Source organism: Lampetra planeri, chromosome 8 (assembly GCF_965212315.1).
Source record: "Lampetra planeri chromosome 8, kcLamPlan1.2.h2, whole genome shotgun sequence".
Taxonomy (NCBI): Eukaryota; Metazoa; Chordata; class Hyperoartia; order Petromyzontiformes; family Petromyzontidae; genus Lampetra; species Lampetra planeri.
Window position 1 is genome coordinate 7650960 of NC_136114.1, and position 15471 is coordinate 7666430.

The window sequence follows — 15471 nt, forward strand, 5'->3', positions numbered from 1 at the left end:
CCCATGTGAGACTAGGCTCTAAGGAAAGCTGTCTCGGGTGTGGACCAATCAACTTCAAGGACAGTGCATACATGATCAGAGTTATGTTTTTTTTGTTTGCATTATGACTGCAGGTATTGTGGTCTATGCAAACATGACTCCTTGTAAAAAAGGTGTCAGTTTTGTTGCCAGATGAAAGGGTAAAAAACCAATTATTAAATCCACCTGCTTCGGGTCTTAAATTGAGCAAAATGACATCTCCGCTGACCCCATCAGGTGCAGAGGTCAGAGGCGAAGAAGGTTGGGGGGGGGTTATTGTAATTATATGTAAGATGAGTAATCAGTTAATTAGCATGTGTTTCCTCTACAAGCAATGCAGTTGTTAGATGTATTACTTAATAATACGCTTCCAGACCGGAATAAGACCGGAATCAGGGGGATTGCTTCACTCGTCTGATGCTGGTTGATGTAATTACCAGCAAAACGTCGAATTAAAATTGAAAATGTTGTGGATTTACTCTCCAACACACCGGCGGTCTGTAGTAGTAACTAACTGGCGCGTTGTTTACGTGACAAACCTTTCTGGCTGTGTCGGGTGGTGGAGGGTTACGACACATTTATACTTACGCGATCTAACCCAAAAACCTATATGAAAAATTAAACACAGCCACGCACTTCATTCCATGTTTGATTAATTCGAACATGTTTTGTCATCGTGAGTAGGCGGCGGTTGTATAAGGCCGCTGTTGCTGCAACTCCTGATGCAATTGTGGAAACTGAGTTGGCAATGGATCAGCAATGCCCCTTCAGCGTCAGGATGGAGTAATGCTCCTGCAATGTGGCTGCTCGAAAAACTAGATTTACAGGCTAGGGGCCGTCCATAAATAACGTCACTCGATTTTGGACGATTGTTTACCCCCCCCCCTTCGTCACACGGCTTCACAAAAAGTCAGGACCCCCCCCCTCAAATATGACGTCACAAAGCTCTGCCCCCCCCCCAAAAAAAACAAAACATGCTTCAAATCGCTTGAAACTATTGTCATTGTAGTGCGTATTTAATGTGGCGCTGCACTCTGATGTTGTAGGAGAATTTTTTTTATTAAAAAGTCTATTTAATTAAGTAGAACGTGTTGTCTATATTTATTTAAAGTTGCGCATTTTGATGTGACGTCACATTTCTCCCCCCCCCCCCATCGTCACAAATGTCTGAACCCCCCCCACCCTAGGTGCGTGACGTCATTTATGGACGGCCCCCTAGAGGAAACAATCAATGGGCAATGACTTAACAAAAATGTAATGGCTGAAAACAGGTGGACCATATGAATAGAAGGCGCTTGCTCGATAAGTGAGGGCCATTCATCATGAAACATGATACCAACCTATACACCAGATGAAAAGGGAACGGTAAAATATGTCACCAGGGCATCTAACACTGTACTGAATTAATTTAATGTGGAGTTCATTGGGCTGGAAAATTGTTACTCTTTACCACCTTACCAAAATCGTTCATTTGAATGGTATTTCAGTTTGATTGTTACAATTTTACAATGCATTACCGTATAGGCATTGCTTAAGTTATGTAATTGTAGCGTTGGTTCCCTGAGTAGTTTGTCGTTGTCGAGAATATAAATTACAAAATAAATAAGCGATGTCTCCACATATCCTTTCCACATGAAAAAAAACATAAACGCACTCCCAGAAGGTCGTCCGGCTAATGGGTTGTGTAAGAAATGCCTTTATTTTTTTTATGTGGAGATTAATATATTGTGACACTATTTATTTCACTAAGTGGATGCACGCTCGATAAGAAGGGGGTGGGAGTGTTGCGTGATGACGTCACACGAACTAACGGCGGACGAAGCCCAGTGCGATGAGGGTGCGCGGTGACGTCAGGCGTACGTATGTCGCATTGACAGCGTGCGCGGTGACGTCACGCGAGATGTGACGCTACGACGGTGGGGGGCGGCGGGGGGGAGGGGCAACGCGCGGTCACCCCCTCCCACCGTGCGCGATGACGTCAAGCGGTCGAAGGCTGCGGTAGAGTTGCGCGCGCGTGATTGGATGAGGGTTGGCGGTGGAGGCCGAGGGGTTACGCGTGCGTGATGACGTCATGACGGCCTGAGCGGAATTGCGCGCAGAGTGCTCGCCCGCGTGCGTGATGACGTCACGAGCGACGAGCGGAGAGGGGGCTCGCCCGCGTGCGTGATGACGTCACGAGCGACGAGGGAGAGGTGCTCGCACGCGTGCGTAATGACGTCACGAGCGACGAGGGAGAGGGGCTCGCCCGCGTGCGTGATGACGTCAGCGGGGCGAGAGGAAGGCGCCCGCGTGCGTGATGACGTCACGAACGACGAGGGAGAGGGGCTCGCCCGCGTGCGTGATGACGTCAGCGGGGCTAGAGGAGGGCGCGCGCCCCCGCTTCTGACGCACTCCGCGTCCCCGCTCCGCCGCCTGCAGCCGCCTCCTCTCTGCTTCTCACCGTCGTCGTGTTCCCCGGTACGTGTGGGCGGTAGCAAGCGGCCACCGCGTTATTATTTATATCGCGTTAATCACTAATCACGCACACACATCGTCGTTGAGTAACGAATGTATATTTTTTGTCTCTTTGTGAGGCTGATTCTGCGCAAAGGAATGTTCATTCTGCGCCTCGCAAAACAACAATAATTATTATATATTCATCCCTTTGTCGGTGACAGAGAGGAAACAACCCCGTTATGTGAAGTCTGGCTTCATTGACTCGTGCCTGTTTAATCAACCTCGCTGCCTGCCATGCGTGTGGTGAGAGGCGTCGTTTCTAGGCCGATTAGTTGTGGTAATGTGTAATTATGCGATGGCTTGCGATGATTGTCCTGTTGCATCGCGCTCAGATCGTCACCACGGCTGCAGTTGTGGCCTCGTACCGGGAAGCCCTCAACCAGCATTAGCTTCTCCTGCAGCGATCAGAATATTTATTTATAGTGGAGGAATCCGATGAGCAATGAAGCTTTTTTTTCAGGGGTACAACCATATATTTGGTTGAATTGAGCCTTCCGATAAAAAGGCGATGGTTTAATTGGAACGCACAATTTATGTTGTTACCCAGGTCTTCCTTAAAAAAATGGGTTCACTTTGACTCGTTTAGGGCCACATTTGATATGTCAATAAGGACAGTGAAACATAATCCATTGTGAGAATTGTATTTTATTATGTTTTATTTTTATTATTTTATTATTATTTCCCTTCTACGTGACTTTACCGAAAGAACCAAGAAGATAATCCATTGTTTTGTATTGGTATGCGCTCACGTCTAACCTCTCCACCACCAAACCCACACTGACCAGCGTGGTGAAGTATGGTCAAATAGCCCCGAGGACTGACACAGCTTGAGGAGACCCTCATCTAGCAGTGGATTGTCCTGTGCATCATGCACTTCAGAATTGTCGATTGCAGCGAACAATTTCGAGTGGAGGATGGTTGAGCAAACACCACCTACACGAAATGGAGCCACGTTGGAGGAAGGTTGATGTTCGAAACAAGTCCCGACTATACGTTCTTATAAATCTTAAAAGAAAGTATGTGCAGTGAAACGTAACAGGCAAAATATAGGTGCACTAGAGTTGCTTTTTTCGGGCACGAGTTGACCTACTTAAGCATTGTGCAGCCCTTAATTAGCTATTTGCTATGAAGACTTTGCGGGTGTGTTTTGTCATGTTAAGAGTGTTAATTTACACCTGGAATGGTGATTAAATTGTTCCGCAAAAAAGTCTAAATGTTAGACTTTTAATGTCTTCCCGGAGGTCAGGCTGCAAGCTGGCGTCTGGGTTATAAACGCCCTTGGCGTGGGATGTCAGACCAGCCGGCATTCTATGCGCTCGGGGTTATTCATTATTTAGTTATCTTTTACATCACGGGTGGGCACTTGGTCATTGTGGAAAATGTTTCGGCTTACTTTCTTTTTACGTTGTGTTCTATCACGAAATAGAATACTGGATAATTTATATTCTTTGCCTCGCTAATAATTACAATAATTGTATGTAATAGAAAGTTGAGTTTTTTTTATTGTATTTTGATGTACATTGCAAGTACTTTACTGTTGGTGTGTTTTCCTCCTGGAATTTTTTTTATAGGTTTAAGTAAATACACTTGGTTTAGTAGCAGAATTTTAAATATAATTTTGTGTATGAGTTTAAACATTGCCTGTGAATAAAAAAAATGTATGAACGTTGCCTGCGTTGATTTGCATAGACTTATAAAATGTAAAATATTCATGTCTAAATTCAGTTTTGTTGGAATTTCAGTTTTGTTGAAAAGCACACACCCCACCTTTTTGGCCACGTAGGCAAGGGAAGGGCCTGTGCTATTTGGTTGGGCTATGCTTTTTGCTGGAGGACTAAATGAATTCACACCGATACTTAGGCAACTATGTGAACCCCGCGCCCTGAGTAATTTGCTTGACTCATATCATTGGCCAGTGATATCTGACCCCCCCCCCGTCCTGTCTACCCGCCTTCACCAACTCGCACTGACCGGAGTGGTGAAGTATGGCCAGACAACTCCCATTGGTTATATGGCGTGGGAAAATCATATTTTAGTAGTGGATTCATGCAGGACTTAAATGTCAAATCATCAGTATAGTACTTCAGTAAACCCAAGTCATATGCACATTGTTTTTTGTAATCGGAATTTTTTTCCTAAATTGAGTAAATCAATCCATCAAGAAGAGTTTGTATGTGCAAGATACTTTAAAAAATTATGTTGCCATTTGTTGTGCATGTAATATTTGTGATATTGCAATAAGATAAGATTGTGTAATTGTGCAAATGTTAAGAATTAAAATTGGAAAAAAGAGAAGTGCACTTTTGGAACAGATTGGTAGAAACATCAATACAAAATATTACAAAGAGGTTGTCTAATGTAACTTTAATGGCTTGCACATTTAGTTATCTGGCCCTACACCAATGGGGACTAGGCTCTAAAGAAAGCCGTCTCGGGTGTGGGCCAATCAACTTCAAGGACAGTGCATATTATTATCCTTATCAGAGTTGCTTCTTTTTGTTTGCTTTATTGACTACTTGTGTTGTGGTCATTGCAAACATGATGCCTTGAATAAAGGTGTCAGTTTTGTACCAGTTAAAAGGGTAAAAACCTACCATTATGTGAAACTAATCGTCATACATAATTAGGGCTTAGGGTATTATCTTTGCTTGTAGCTTGAATAGCGTAGGAGCAGTTTTTATGGTACGTGGAAAGTGTTACTATTTTGCTGATTTCTTGCTTCCATAAGCATGTCCCCTAAAGGTTACAACCACATTCCATACGAAGGACACACCTTCAGGGAGTGGCTCGGTGCCAAATAAGTCGAGGGAATACATTTATATAACCTGTGTTTTATCCAGCAAGATGTATTACTACCTCCACAAGTCTATACTAATGTACTACAATATTTTGAAAGTTGTAATTGTATTAGATATATGGCCCCCAACATTTGTCGCCTTTGAAGATTGTTGTTGAATACCAGATGCCAATTATATGCCCCCCCACTGATTGTGATGGAGGCCCTTTGCCAGAGCAACACGCAATGACTGCAGGTTTGGTTTGCACAGTGGGTGTTTGGTTTCTATTACATGTACTACTACATTTAACCGAGTTATTGTGCAAGTTACATGTTAATTCATCATTTATGCTGTGAAAAATGTAGACCTAGCCATTGCAATATTTTTAGCTTTCTCCCTGGATTGTCAGTTACTAATCGTTAGTTGACGTCTACATGCTGTGTCATAACGGAAATTGAGTCACTGGCCCCATGAGTAGGAGTTGATTTGACTGTACATTGGTGTACGTGCAGCAGAAGCCGTAATCATTCATGGCAGGCAAGAGAGAAAATGACTACCAAGCAGACCACTGTTTTTTTGTTGTTATATAACCTACTGCTTGTGTCCCCAAAGATTACTGCGGTTGTTTTTGTCTTGTGCAAGTTAAATATATGCTTGTCGGTCACACCAACTGTTGTGCAGATTGCATGTGACCAAAAAACAAATGTAAGGGCACTGTTCATGGTACAGAAGCCAGGCTTGTCAATGCACTGTACTGAACGTCTTGTTACCAGTAAGCAGAAATTTTGCTTTGTTCATCTGATCAATTTTTGCACTGCAGAAAACGCTGTATGAGCGTTTTAATACCGGTTATCCAATTTAAAGGCTTGCCCTCAAGTTTTTTTTGTCTGTCCATGCTTCATTTGAATGAATAAGATCCTATATGCAGGAATTTTTAGCTTGATAATTAATAGTTGATCGTTATATGGGTCACTGTTGTCTATATACATACAAGTACTCTATCACAATCTCAATTTGGGTTAATTATAAAGCTGCCCCTTACACTAGTATTTAGAGAGTGGATAACATTCTTAATGCATGCATATTTCACATTCCATTGCATATTGTGAAGTTTGATACCAAAAATGTAAAGCATTTAACATTTTCTTATTTGGATGCACATTTCACAACCTTGGAAAAGCTGCAAAAAACTTACATTAATTGTATGACATGCCACTGGTATTTTAGTTTCTACAGATGTCACTGTTAATCGTCTAATTTGTACAGCCAAAGCATGATGGTGCACGTTCACAAATGTCCCACGGCAATTGCAGATTAGAGGTTGTGGAAACATACATCCACAGGATTTGCAGAACACTTGTCCTTGGACGCAATGATACAGGCATCGATAAGCATAGTACAGTATATAAATACAATTTGTATATGCATGTGCGAAGCGTTTGTAATCAAGTTCTGCTCCGGTTGTGTCTTTGTAGAACTAGTTGAGACACCATGGCATCCACCAAGGGAAAGCTGATCCACGAGATGGTGCCCAGCAAGGAGAGGGATCCTCCCCACAGCAAGGTGACCATCGTTGGTGTCGGCCAAGTCGGCATGGCAGCTGCCATCAGCGTCTTGCTCAGGGTGAGAAGGACACCTCCACACACACCAACACCCTCAGACTTCGACCCCTAACATTACCATGCTGATCCTTGAACAAGTGGTCCCTTGGAACTCGACTCGAGTCACAAGGGACCACTTCTCTCCACGAATTCCAAGGGGTACGAGAGGCCCCAGAGGCTTCAAACGTGGCCTAAATTTAATTTGACCTTTACTGCCAGCTGCCTGTGGGCTCTCACCCAAGAATCTGTATGCACTAAACATACGCACTACAATGGCATACATTTCATTGCCTATTGTACAATATTGGACCTTAATCTGCCTTTATCTGGACCTTTAGCAACCCTTTATCTGTCCCCATTTTTGTTTGCTTTTGTTTAATCCTTGCTGTTTCAAACATTGTCCCCTTATCCATTTCAAACAAACCATTCAAACAACATTATCATTGTATAAATATTTTCATAAATGTTATAACATTACATCCGTGCTTCGCACATAGAATATTGCAAACGCGAGTAAGTTTGATATTAAAATGCTCGAAATGGGTTAAAAGTCTAATCTTTTGGTTGAATATTAATCGTACTGCTGCAATGGTGTCTGTAAATCATGTTTGACAGATTGTAGTCATGAGCTACAAAGCCACCGAACCAGATTTTGTAGGAGCAGCCATAGCATAGAGGAAATAAATGTAGGTTAGTTCTAATAATGCACATGAGCAAGTATGTTCGTTTACAAATAAAGTAACTATTCACGTAGCTATATTTGTACTGCATGCACTGTATACGTCTCCATTTGGTGAAATGGACTGTTCTGCTCTTCTCATGTGATCCGTTTTTTTCCCGACCAGAGGTCACTGACTGGCAAACAGCCAAATGCCTGCATAAACACGACGCCTTGTTCCATGAAGTCTGCCCACAGTCACAACTGCTAAATTATGATAGGCCTCTTACACAATGCAGTACCCATGCTTAAGTTGTAGTTGAAAAAAACGGGCCATTGATTAAAAAAGTGTACTTTTAACAAAACATTTGTATTTATTAGCAGTATTTTGCATCTACAATTTAAGGGGATGCTTTGCATCTTGTATTGTGTTACTTTGACAATCAACAGGGTCGTGAAAGTGGTATACTTTGTCGGTTATAATGTGGTACAGTGTCTATTTTATGTTCTCACTCTACTTTCTTGCTGGTGCTGTATTAGGAGGTAATCGTATTGGCTATTTTTGGGAGATGGCTCCTCTTTCTGCACCTCAGATATTTCTGTCGGCTATTTATCCCACCCATGCAAAGGGCAAATCAGAGTTTGTCCCTGAACCTGTTTGACACACCAACAATTATTTGAATAGAAAATGTAAGGCTGGTTTTCGTGTGATATTCAAATCTGGAAATGATGGAAATACCTACGTTTAAAACAACCTATGCAAAAACCATCAGCATCTTTTGAAGTGCTGATGAGTCCTAATGAGGAAATTGGTCCACAGTTGTCTGACTGAATCACTTTTGCCGTCAATCGATCACATTTGCTCAAATGTATTTTAATGGTGTTTTAAGACCAGAGTACCACAATGCACTTCAAAATTGTTGGTGATGTTTACATGCACATTGTGTTTAAAACTTGCATGGCAATGGGCGATGTTAAACATATAGGTGATAATCATAAATACATTTATATAATGTTAGCTATGAATCGAGTAGTGTTTGCAAATGAAAGCTTTGAACGTAGGTCTTTTGTACCTGTTGTACAGAATAATATTTTTTACAAGGTCTCTACAAATCTGACCTGACAATCTGTACTCAGGGAAACGTTTTTGCAGTTCTAAGCAACCTGCTTCTTTGTTTGCATGCTTAAGCTTGTCATGTGTATAAAAACAAGTTCCTTTTCACGCTGAGCTATGAGTTTGCTGAAAATACTTTTAAAAGATACAGCATTATCTGTAAATGGACTTGAGGTCTATATTTCTGTGTAACTTTGTTTAGGAATGTCCTTGTAAAAGTCACATTTCCTTGTATCACTTAAACAGAAAGTGAATGGAAGTCATGCACACTAGGAGTGACCCACTGTAGTAATCCCTTGAAAATGATTCATAGTTAATGTTTCGAAGCAAGCTTTTTCCATTTTAAATATGATACTTGACCAAAATTTTTTTTATATGTAAAAAAAATACTTTATAGTATTGTAAATACTTGCCACCAAAGCGTTTTAATAAGCCAAATTGTAGCTGGTGCAAGATGTGTCATGGTGTTTTGTTGGTACTTCATAGACATAATGCTATATTTAAAAATGTTGGCATGCGTTCAGTTCTTATGGGTGTCGTATATTTAAGGTTGCTTGGTACGTGATTGCCTCTGGCATTGTGGGCGGTGGTGAGTTTGCACACTGAGGGTGACTTGAGGACACGGTTGTGACGCACTACAGGACCTGGCGGACGAGCTGGCCCTTGTGGATGTGGTCGAAGACCGCCTCAAGGGAGAGATGATGGATCTGCTGCACGGGAGCCTCTTCCTCAAGACGGCAAAGATTGTGGCTGACAAGGGTGTGTATTAATTGTGACCAGACGCCAGAATACACTGGGCACCTCACAGATGGACAAGTGCAATTAAAAACCTTTTACTTTAAAAAGGGGTTTTCAAATGTTTTGCTTTTGAATGTATATATTTTTTATCAGTGTTTTTTTAAATGAAATATATATTTGCCAAGGTTGTATTCCTTGATGGACCAGGCATTTGCGAGTGACACTTGCGGTTGCTTGTGTAGATTACTCGGTGACGGCCGGCTCCCGCCTCGTGGTCGTGACCGCGGGTGCGCGCCAGCAGGAGGGCGAGAGCCGCCTCAACCTCGTGCAGCGCAACGTCAACATCTTCAAGTTCATCATCCCCAACATCGTCAAGTACAGCCCCAACTGCATCCTCCTTGTCGTCTCCAACCCCGGTGAGGCCCTACAAAGAGTGGCGAGATGGCAACCTCATGCTCTTCGTAAATTGTTCACTTGTTTCTTTGTACCCAGCTATTGATTTTAGTTTCCTTTGCTTTGAGTCACAAGAGGTAGGATAACGAGTAATATTGTTTTCACAATCCTACACGATAAAGTTTTTGCGATCACGATTTGACACTGCGTAATGATCACCATGGAGTAAAGCGGTTAGTCTTTGTACATTTTTTTTTTCAACTGGAGTTCACAGCGTTTTTCTCCCTTGTGCGTGACAGTGGACATCTTGACCTACGTGGCATGGAAGCTGAGCGGGCTGCCCAAACATCGCGTCATCGGCAGTGGCTGCAATCTGGATTCTGCTCGCTTCCGCTACCTGATGAGCGAGCGCCTGGGCGTCAACTCCGCTAGCTGCCACGGCTGGATCATCGGCGAGCACGGTGACTCCAGCGGTAAGAAAATGGCCGTTCTCCCACAACTGCAAGCAAGCAATTACATTTTATATTCATTATTAGGAGCAGTGGCACAGTGGTTGTAGTGCACTACCTTTTGGAGCCCGGCCACCCTGGTTCTATTCCTGGAACTGGTGAACGTTATTGTGGCAGTTACATCTGAACCAGTATTTGGTACCCACCCCCACTTCACCCCTCCAAGTTTGATGAAATAACGTCCATGGTGTGGGGATGTCTTTGTCCAGCAGTGAATTGATAAAGGGCTGTAAAGTTGTACAGTTTGATTTCTTGTGTGGCTATAATAAGGCTCATTGTGATAGAGCTAATATTGATTTTAGGATTGTGTGTTTACCCCCCCCCCCCCATCTAGATTACTTAATGTCACAACTTTTGCATGAAAATTTGTGAGTTTTAATATACAAGAGAAGAAAACACAATCTCGACCATGTTTTATGCCATCCTTTGCACCTATTCATTGAATTATGAATATTACAATGATTCAATATGTATGTAATAATTGTGAGCATGCTTTGCTTGTGTTCTGCCAGTGCCTGTTTGGAGTGGCGTGAACGTGGCCGGGGTTGGCCTGCAGTCCCTGAACCCTGACATCGGCACGCCGAAGGATGGTGAGGACTGGAAGTCTGTGCACAAGCAGGTGGTGGACAGGTAAGCTTCTGCTAACTATGCACATTTAACATCCGTGTGCTTGAAAATTCTATACATGTAATGATGCACACACAAAGACTATAAAATATGCAGTTAAAAAACTTGAATAAATTGGTAACATTTTATGTTCATGTATAACATTTATGACTTCTGTCAAAATGTAATGAATGTATAAAGGATATTAATTCTAGATTTGAAGCTTTCGTGACTGCAAGGATTCATATTCTTAGGTTTTTTCGGTACCTACGTGAATTTACCGAAAAAACCTAAGAATATAAAGGATATGTTTGAAAAGGTATGTTCTGCTGAGTAATATTTAAATTCGAGTGATTCTTTGTGCACAGCATATTGACCACTTATGACGTTTTTTTAGTGCCTACGAGGTCATCAAGCTGAAGGGTTACACCTCCTGGGCCATTGGCCTGAGCGTGGCCGACCTTGCAGAGTCGATCCTGAAGAATCTGCGCCGTGTGCACCCCGTCTCCACGCATTGCAAGGTAATGTTCATATAATTAATGCGGCACCACACACCACCTCTGTGTAAGCCACGTTGGCTGTGCCAGAGACACTAGATGTAATATTTTGAGTGTCTCCTTAAACTTTGCTCATGTGGTTGCCTTGTTTACGTGCATGTGGAATTTATAAGGACACTTTAATTGTCTAATCGGAGTTTGTTAGTTTTGCACATTAAGTGAGAACAAAACTAGCAATTGCATGAACACATTCCTGCGGAGGGAGCTGGTAGGAACGTTGGGTTGCTTGGTCAATGGCCAGGGTCAACGGCGGCGTGGTGTATTCCGCAAATATGCCCAACTGTGAGGGTTAAACGTTGAGCACCACGGGGTGACCAGCCCCTCCCCACCCAGCCCCTCCCCACCCAGCCCCTCCCCACCCAGCCCCTCCCCACCCTCCCCTCTCCACCCAGCCCCTCCCCACCCAGCCCCTCCCTGCACGATGGACGGACACAATAATCCCCTGTGGGCTGGTGTAACCAGGAGGTTTCTACCAGTATAACTACACACACTGCTGTTTTTTTATATTATGTTGGCAATTATTATTGATAGATGTATTTATGTGATCTGGATGTCTTAGACCTCTTTCGAGTGCTGCCATATCCAATACGCGTTTGCACTTTTTGTTGCAGGGTCAGCATGGAGTCCATGATGATGTTTTCCTCAGCCTGCCCTGTGTGCTCGGCTCCGAGGGCATCACTGACATCATCAACCAGACCCTGAAGAAAGAAGAGGAGGCTCAGGTTCAGAAGAGTGCAGAGACCCTCTGGAATGTGCAGAAAGAGCTCACCTTCTAAAACGGGAGTCGCAAACTCGACGTTCTATAATGTTGAGCGTCGGGCATTTGAATCTAGAAAGGAAACATTTCTGGCTTTGGCACTGCTAGGCATATATACTTCCCTAAGCCTAAGTGAGCACAGCTTTGCACATTGTGTGTTAGGCTTCCAGTGTAATCGTTTGTCACCACAAACCTTTTGAATGTTGATGTGTGTACCTTGTGTGCCCTTGTAACAGCAGAAGTAGTGACACAAACGTTAAATGTCTGAACATTTTCAATAACTTTATTTGAGTGCTGTACTGGAAACAAAGTTTGCATCAATGTTCTAGACCTTGCCATTCTCACGCCAACGTAAATAGTTATCCAATTAACAGAATCAATCACCAATTTGCAATGAACTTTGGTCCATTTATCAATGGCTGTGCATATTTTTTAAACCTACTCATGTTTGTCAATGTGTCCAATGTGATAAGCTTAACATCGTAATAAATAAATACATGTGATCAACATTTTGAAATAGTAATTAAATGTGATTGGTCAGTATATTTCACGCATTCAGTGTTTGCAATACCACTGGTTGAGCATGTGCACTTGTTATCATGTGTTTGTGCAGTCTTTTGAGTACATCTGACTAATGCTCTCCACTGGCTGTGCTTTGCTCTGTGTAACTACATGCAACACAAAGTTATAAGTACTGTTAACTGTGCTAGACGTATGTGGTGGAAAATGCCCACACGTTTTGAAACATAAGGCTGAACCCAAGGACGTAATCTGCATTGCTGTACCCTTTGCAAGAAATGGAATATCTGAGCGCGTCTGTGTCATTAAACTAGTTAAAAACCACACTAATGCGTGATCTTTTTTTCATACATTCACTTGCAATACTGTCCTGTTAATGTACAAGCACCTTAATTAAGGCACTTCAAAGAATTAACAATTTGTACAGCAGAATAGTAAGATGAGTTGATGAGAAGGATGGTGGTACATTAATACGATGTGTGAATTAATGATGAAAGTGACAAGTGGTTATTGATGAGCGAGTCTGAATGGGTCGGGAAGTTGAGAAAATAGATATGTTTTAAAATCATATTTTGGTACTGGCAAAGGGAGGTTCCAATGGTGTAAATGCTTACCCCGAGCTCTCATACTCTGATGGTGCATTGTCTTTGAGTTGTGCGCCTTTTGGCGTCTGGTCCAACACCATGTGAGACGAGGCTCTTATGAAAAGCTGTCTCGGGTGTGGACCAATCAAAGTGCATACATTATCAGAGTTGTCTTTTTGTTTTGCATTTCGACTGCAGCTATTGTGGTCAATGCCAACATGACTCCTTCTAAAAAAGGTGCCAGTTTTGTTGCCAGTTAAAGGGTAAAAAACCAATTATATTTTGCGACTGGCAAAGGAGGTTCCAATGGTGTAAATGCTTCACCCGAGCTCTCATACTCTGATGGTGCATTGCCTTTGAGTTGTGCGCCTTTTGGCGTCATCTGGTCCAACACCATGTGAGACGAGGCTCTAAGAAAAGCTGTGTGGACCAATCAATTTCAAGGACAGTGCATACATTATCAGAGTTGTCTTTTTTTGTTTTGCATTCCGACTGCAGGTATTGTGGTCAATGCAAACATGACTCCTTGTAAAAAAGGTGTCAGTTTTGTTGCCAGATATAAGGGTAAAAAACCAATGATCAATATCGATGGTCTTGGCAAACGCTGAAAATCACGAGGTGGTGCTCAACTGTCTGCAGTGCTGAACCATCGATGGGAATTCCGATGGTGGTGTCTTAACCTGCTCAAGTCCGCATGAATTGAGGGAATAGAGTGATGGAATCAGCTTGTAGGCAGGCATTAGTTTGGTGTGGATCGTTGCACCGGTGGATCATGAACTCCTGTGGCTTGAGGTCTGCATCCAATATCGCATTGGCCACTATACCAAACACATTCCTGCGGAGGGAGCTGGTAGGAACGTTGGGTTGCTCGGTCAATGGCCAGGGTCAACGGCGGCGTGGTGTATTCTGCAAATATGCCCGACTGTGAGGGCTGGCACAAGCCGGCGTGAGTAGGTTAAACGTTGAGTTTTATAAGGGCACCACGGGTTGACCAGCCCCTCCCCACCCAGCCCCTCCCCACCCAGCCCCTCCCTGCACGACGGACACAATAATTCCCTGTGGGCTGGTGTAACCAGGTTCCTACCAGTATAAATTACTGTTTGTACCAGCGGTTACATACGTGGTTTGCAAACTGGATGTTAGGACAATACAGGATTATCATATGCGTACAACTATTATTGTGATAGTACTCCATGTTTATACTTTGTCGTGGTAATTGGCCACCGCTTCCACAAATATATGCTATACAACAGTTTTAAACGAAGCTTTTTGAATTTAAAACGAGAATTGCCTTACAAGAGCGACTGGCAGATTAAAATCAGCGTAACACTGGTAAAAAAAAAAACGCACTTTTAAAAAAAAAATTCTTGCTGTGGTTTTCACACTTGATGATGATTGCTTGTGTTGCAATCGAAACGTCGTGATAATTTTTTTAATTCACTTTTTTTTCCTATCTACGTGACATTACCGAAAGAACCAATATGAATCCCTGCAGTCACGAAAACTTTGAATCGAAATTTACACGAGTCATTATTTTAACGGACACCATTTAATGGCACTTACATTGTAACCAATGAACACCAGCCATCATCAGTGGATGGATCATGGGTGATGCATGCAACATCGGAGTAAAGTTGGACTTTTGCGCCACCTAGTGCAATACAGATGACCAGACCCTGCACAGTCCACGGGAAGTGACTGGTGACTTGTCAAAGGGAACTCCCCACAAATCTTGCTTTTGAATATCACTCTACAAAACAACTATAATAATGCACAAATATAATTTCGTATGACAAATCACGCAGTCACCTCGAAGTCGTCACGTCTTAAGGTTCAGCAGGCTGGAGCCTGAATACTAGTTCTTGGATGAGCAACTTTCATGCATAACAAATCGTGTTCTCAAGGATTCTGTCGGACGTTTTGTGCAGCAGAGGGCGGGTGCAGCAAAACATTGTTTGGACTGAGCCGTGATCCCCCCCCCCGCCTTCACCAGCCCACAGTAACCAACGTGGCGAAGTATGGTCAAATAACCCCCATGACTTTCAACGTCACCTCTGGACTAAATGGCCGTATATGTACAAACAATAATATCACGTTCGTCAAAAATACAGAATATAATTTTCTGTTTTAAACGCAGTGTCTAA

General features: G+C 42.8%; 1 protein-coding gene across 1 annotated transcript; it reads left to right on the forward strand.

Annotated features, from left to right (window-relative positions):
- The first annotated feature begins 2311 nt into the window (after nucleotides 1-2311).
- On the forward strand, nucleotides 2312-13067 carry LOC144720258 (L-lactate dehydrogenase). Its single transcript, XM_078596848.1, has 8 exons — nucleotides 2312-2475; nucleotides 6767-6914; nucleotides 9306-9423; nucleotides 9645-9818; nucleotides 10095-10268; nucleotides 10817-10934; nucleotides 11308-11431; nucleotides 12079-13067. Exons 2-8 carry the CDS (start codon nucleotides 6783-6785, stop codon nucleotides 12241-12243), a joined length of 1005 nt encoding a protein of 334 aa, XP_078452974.1. The 5' UTR covers nucleotides 2312-2475; nucleotides 6767-6782; the 3' UTR covers nucleotides 12244-13067.
- Nucleotides 13068-15471: the final 2404 nt, after the last annotated feature.

Bases quoted from the DNA above. Each gene is read 5' to 3' on its own strand.
- LOC144720258 (XM_078596848.1), top strand. From the start codon at position 6,783: ATGGCATCCACCAAGGGAAAGCTGATCCACGAGATGGTGCCCAGCAAG. The intron at 9,424-9,644 runs GTGTGTATTAAT...TTGCTTGTGTAG, and splicing joins AAAGATTGTGGCTGACAAGG to ATTACTCGGTGACGGCCGGC. The intron at 11,432-12,078 runs GTAATGTTCATA...TTTTTGTTGCAG, and splicing joins CCGTCTCCACGCATTGCAAG to GGTCAGCATGGAGTCCATGA.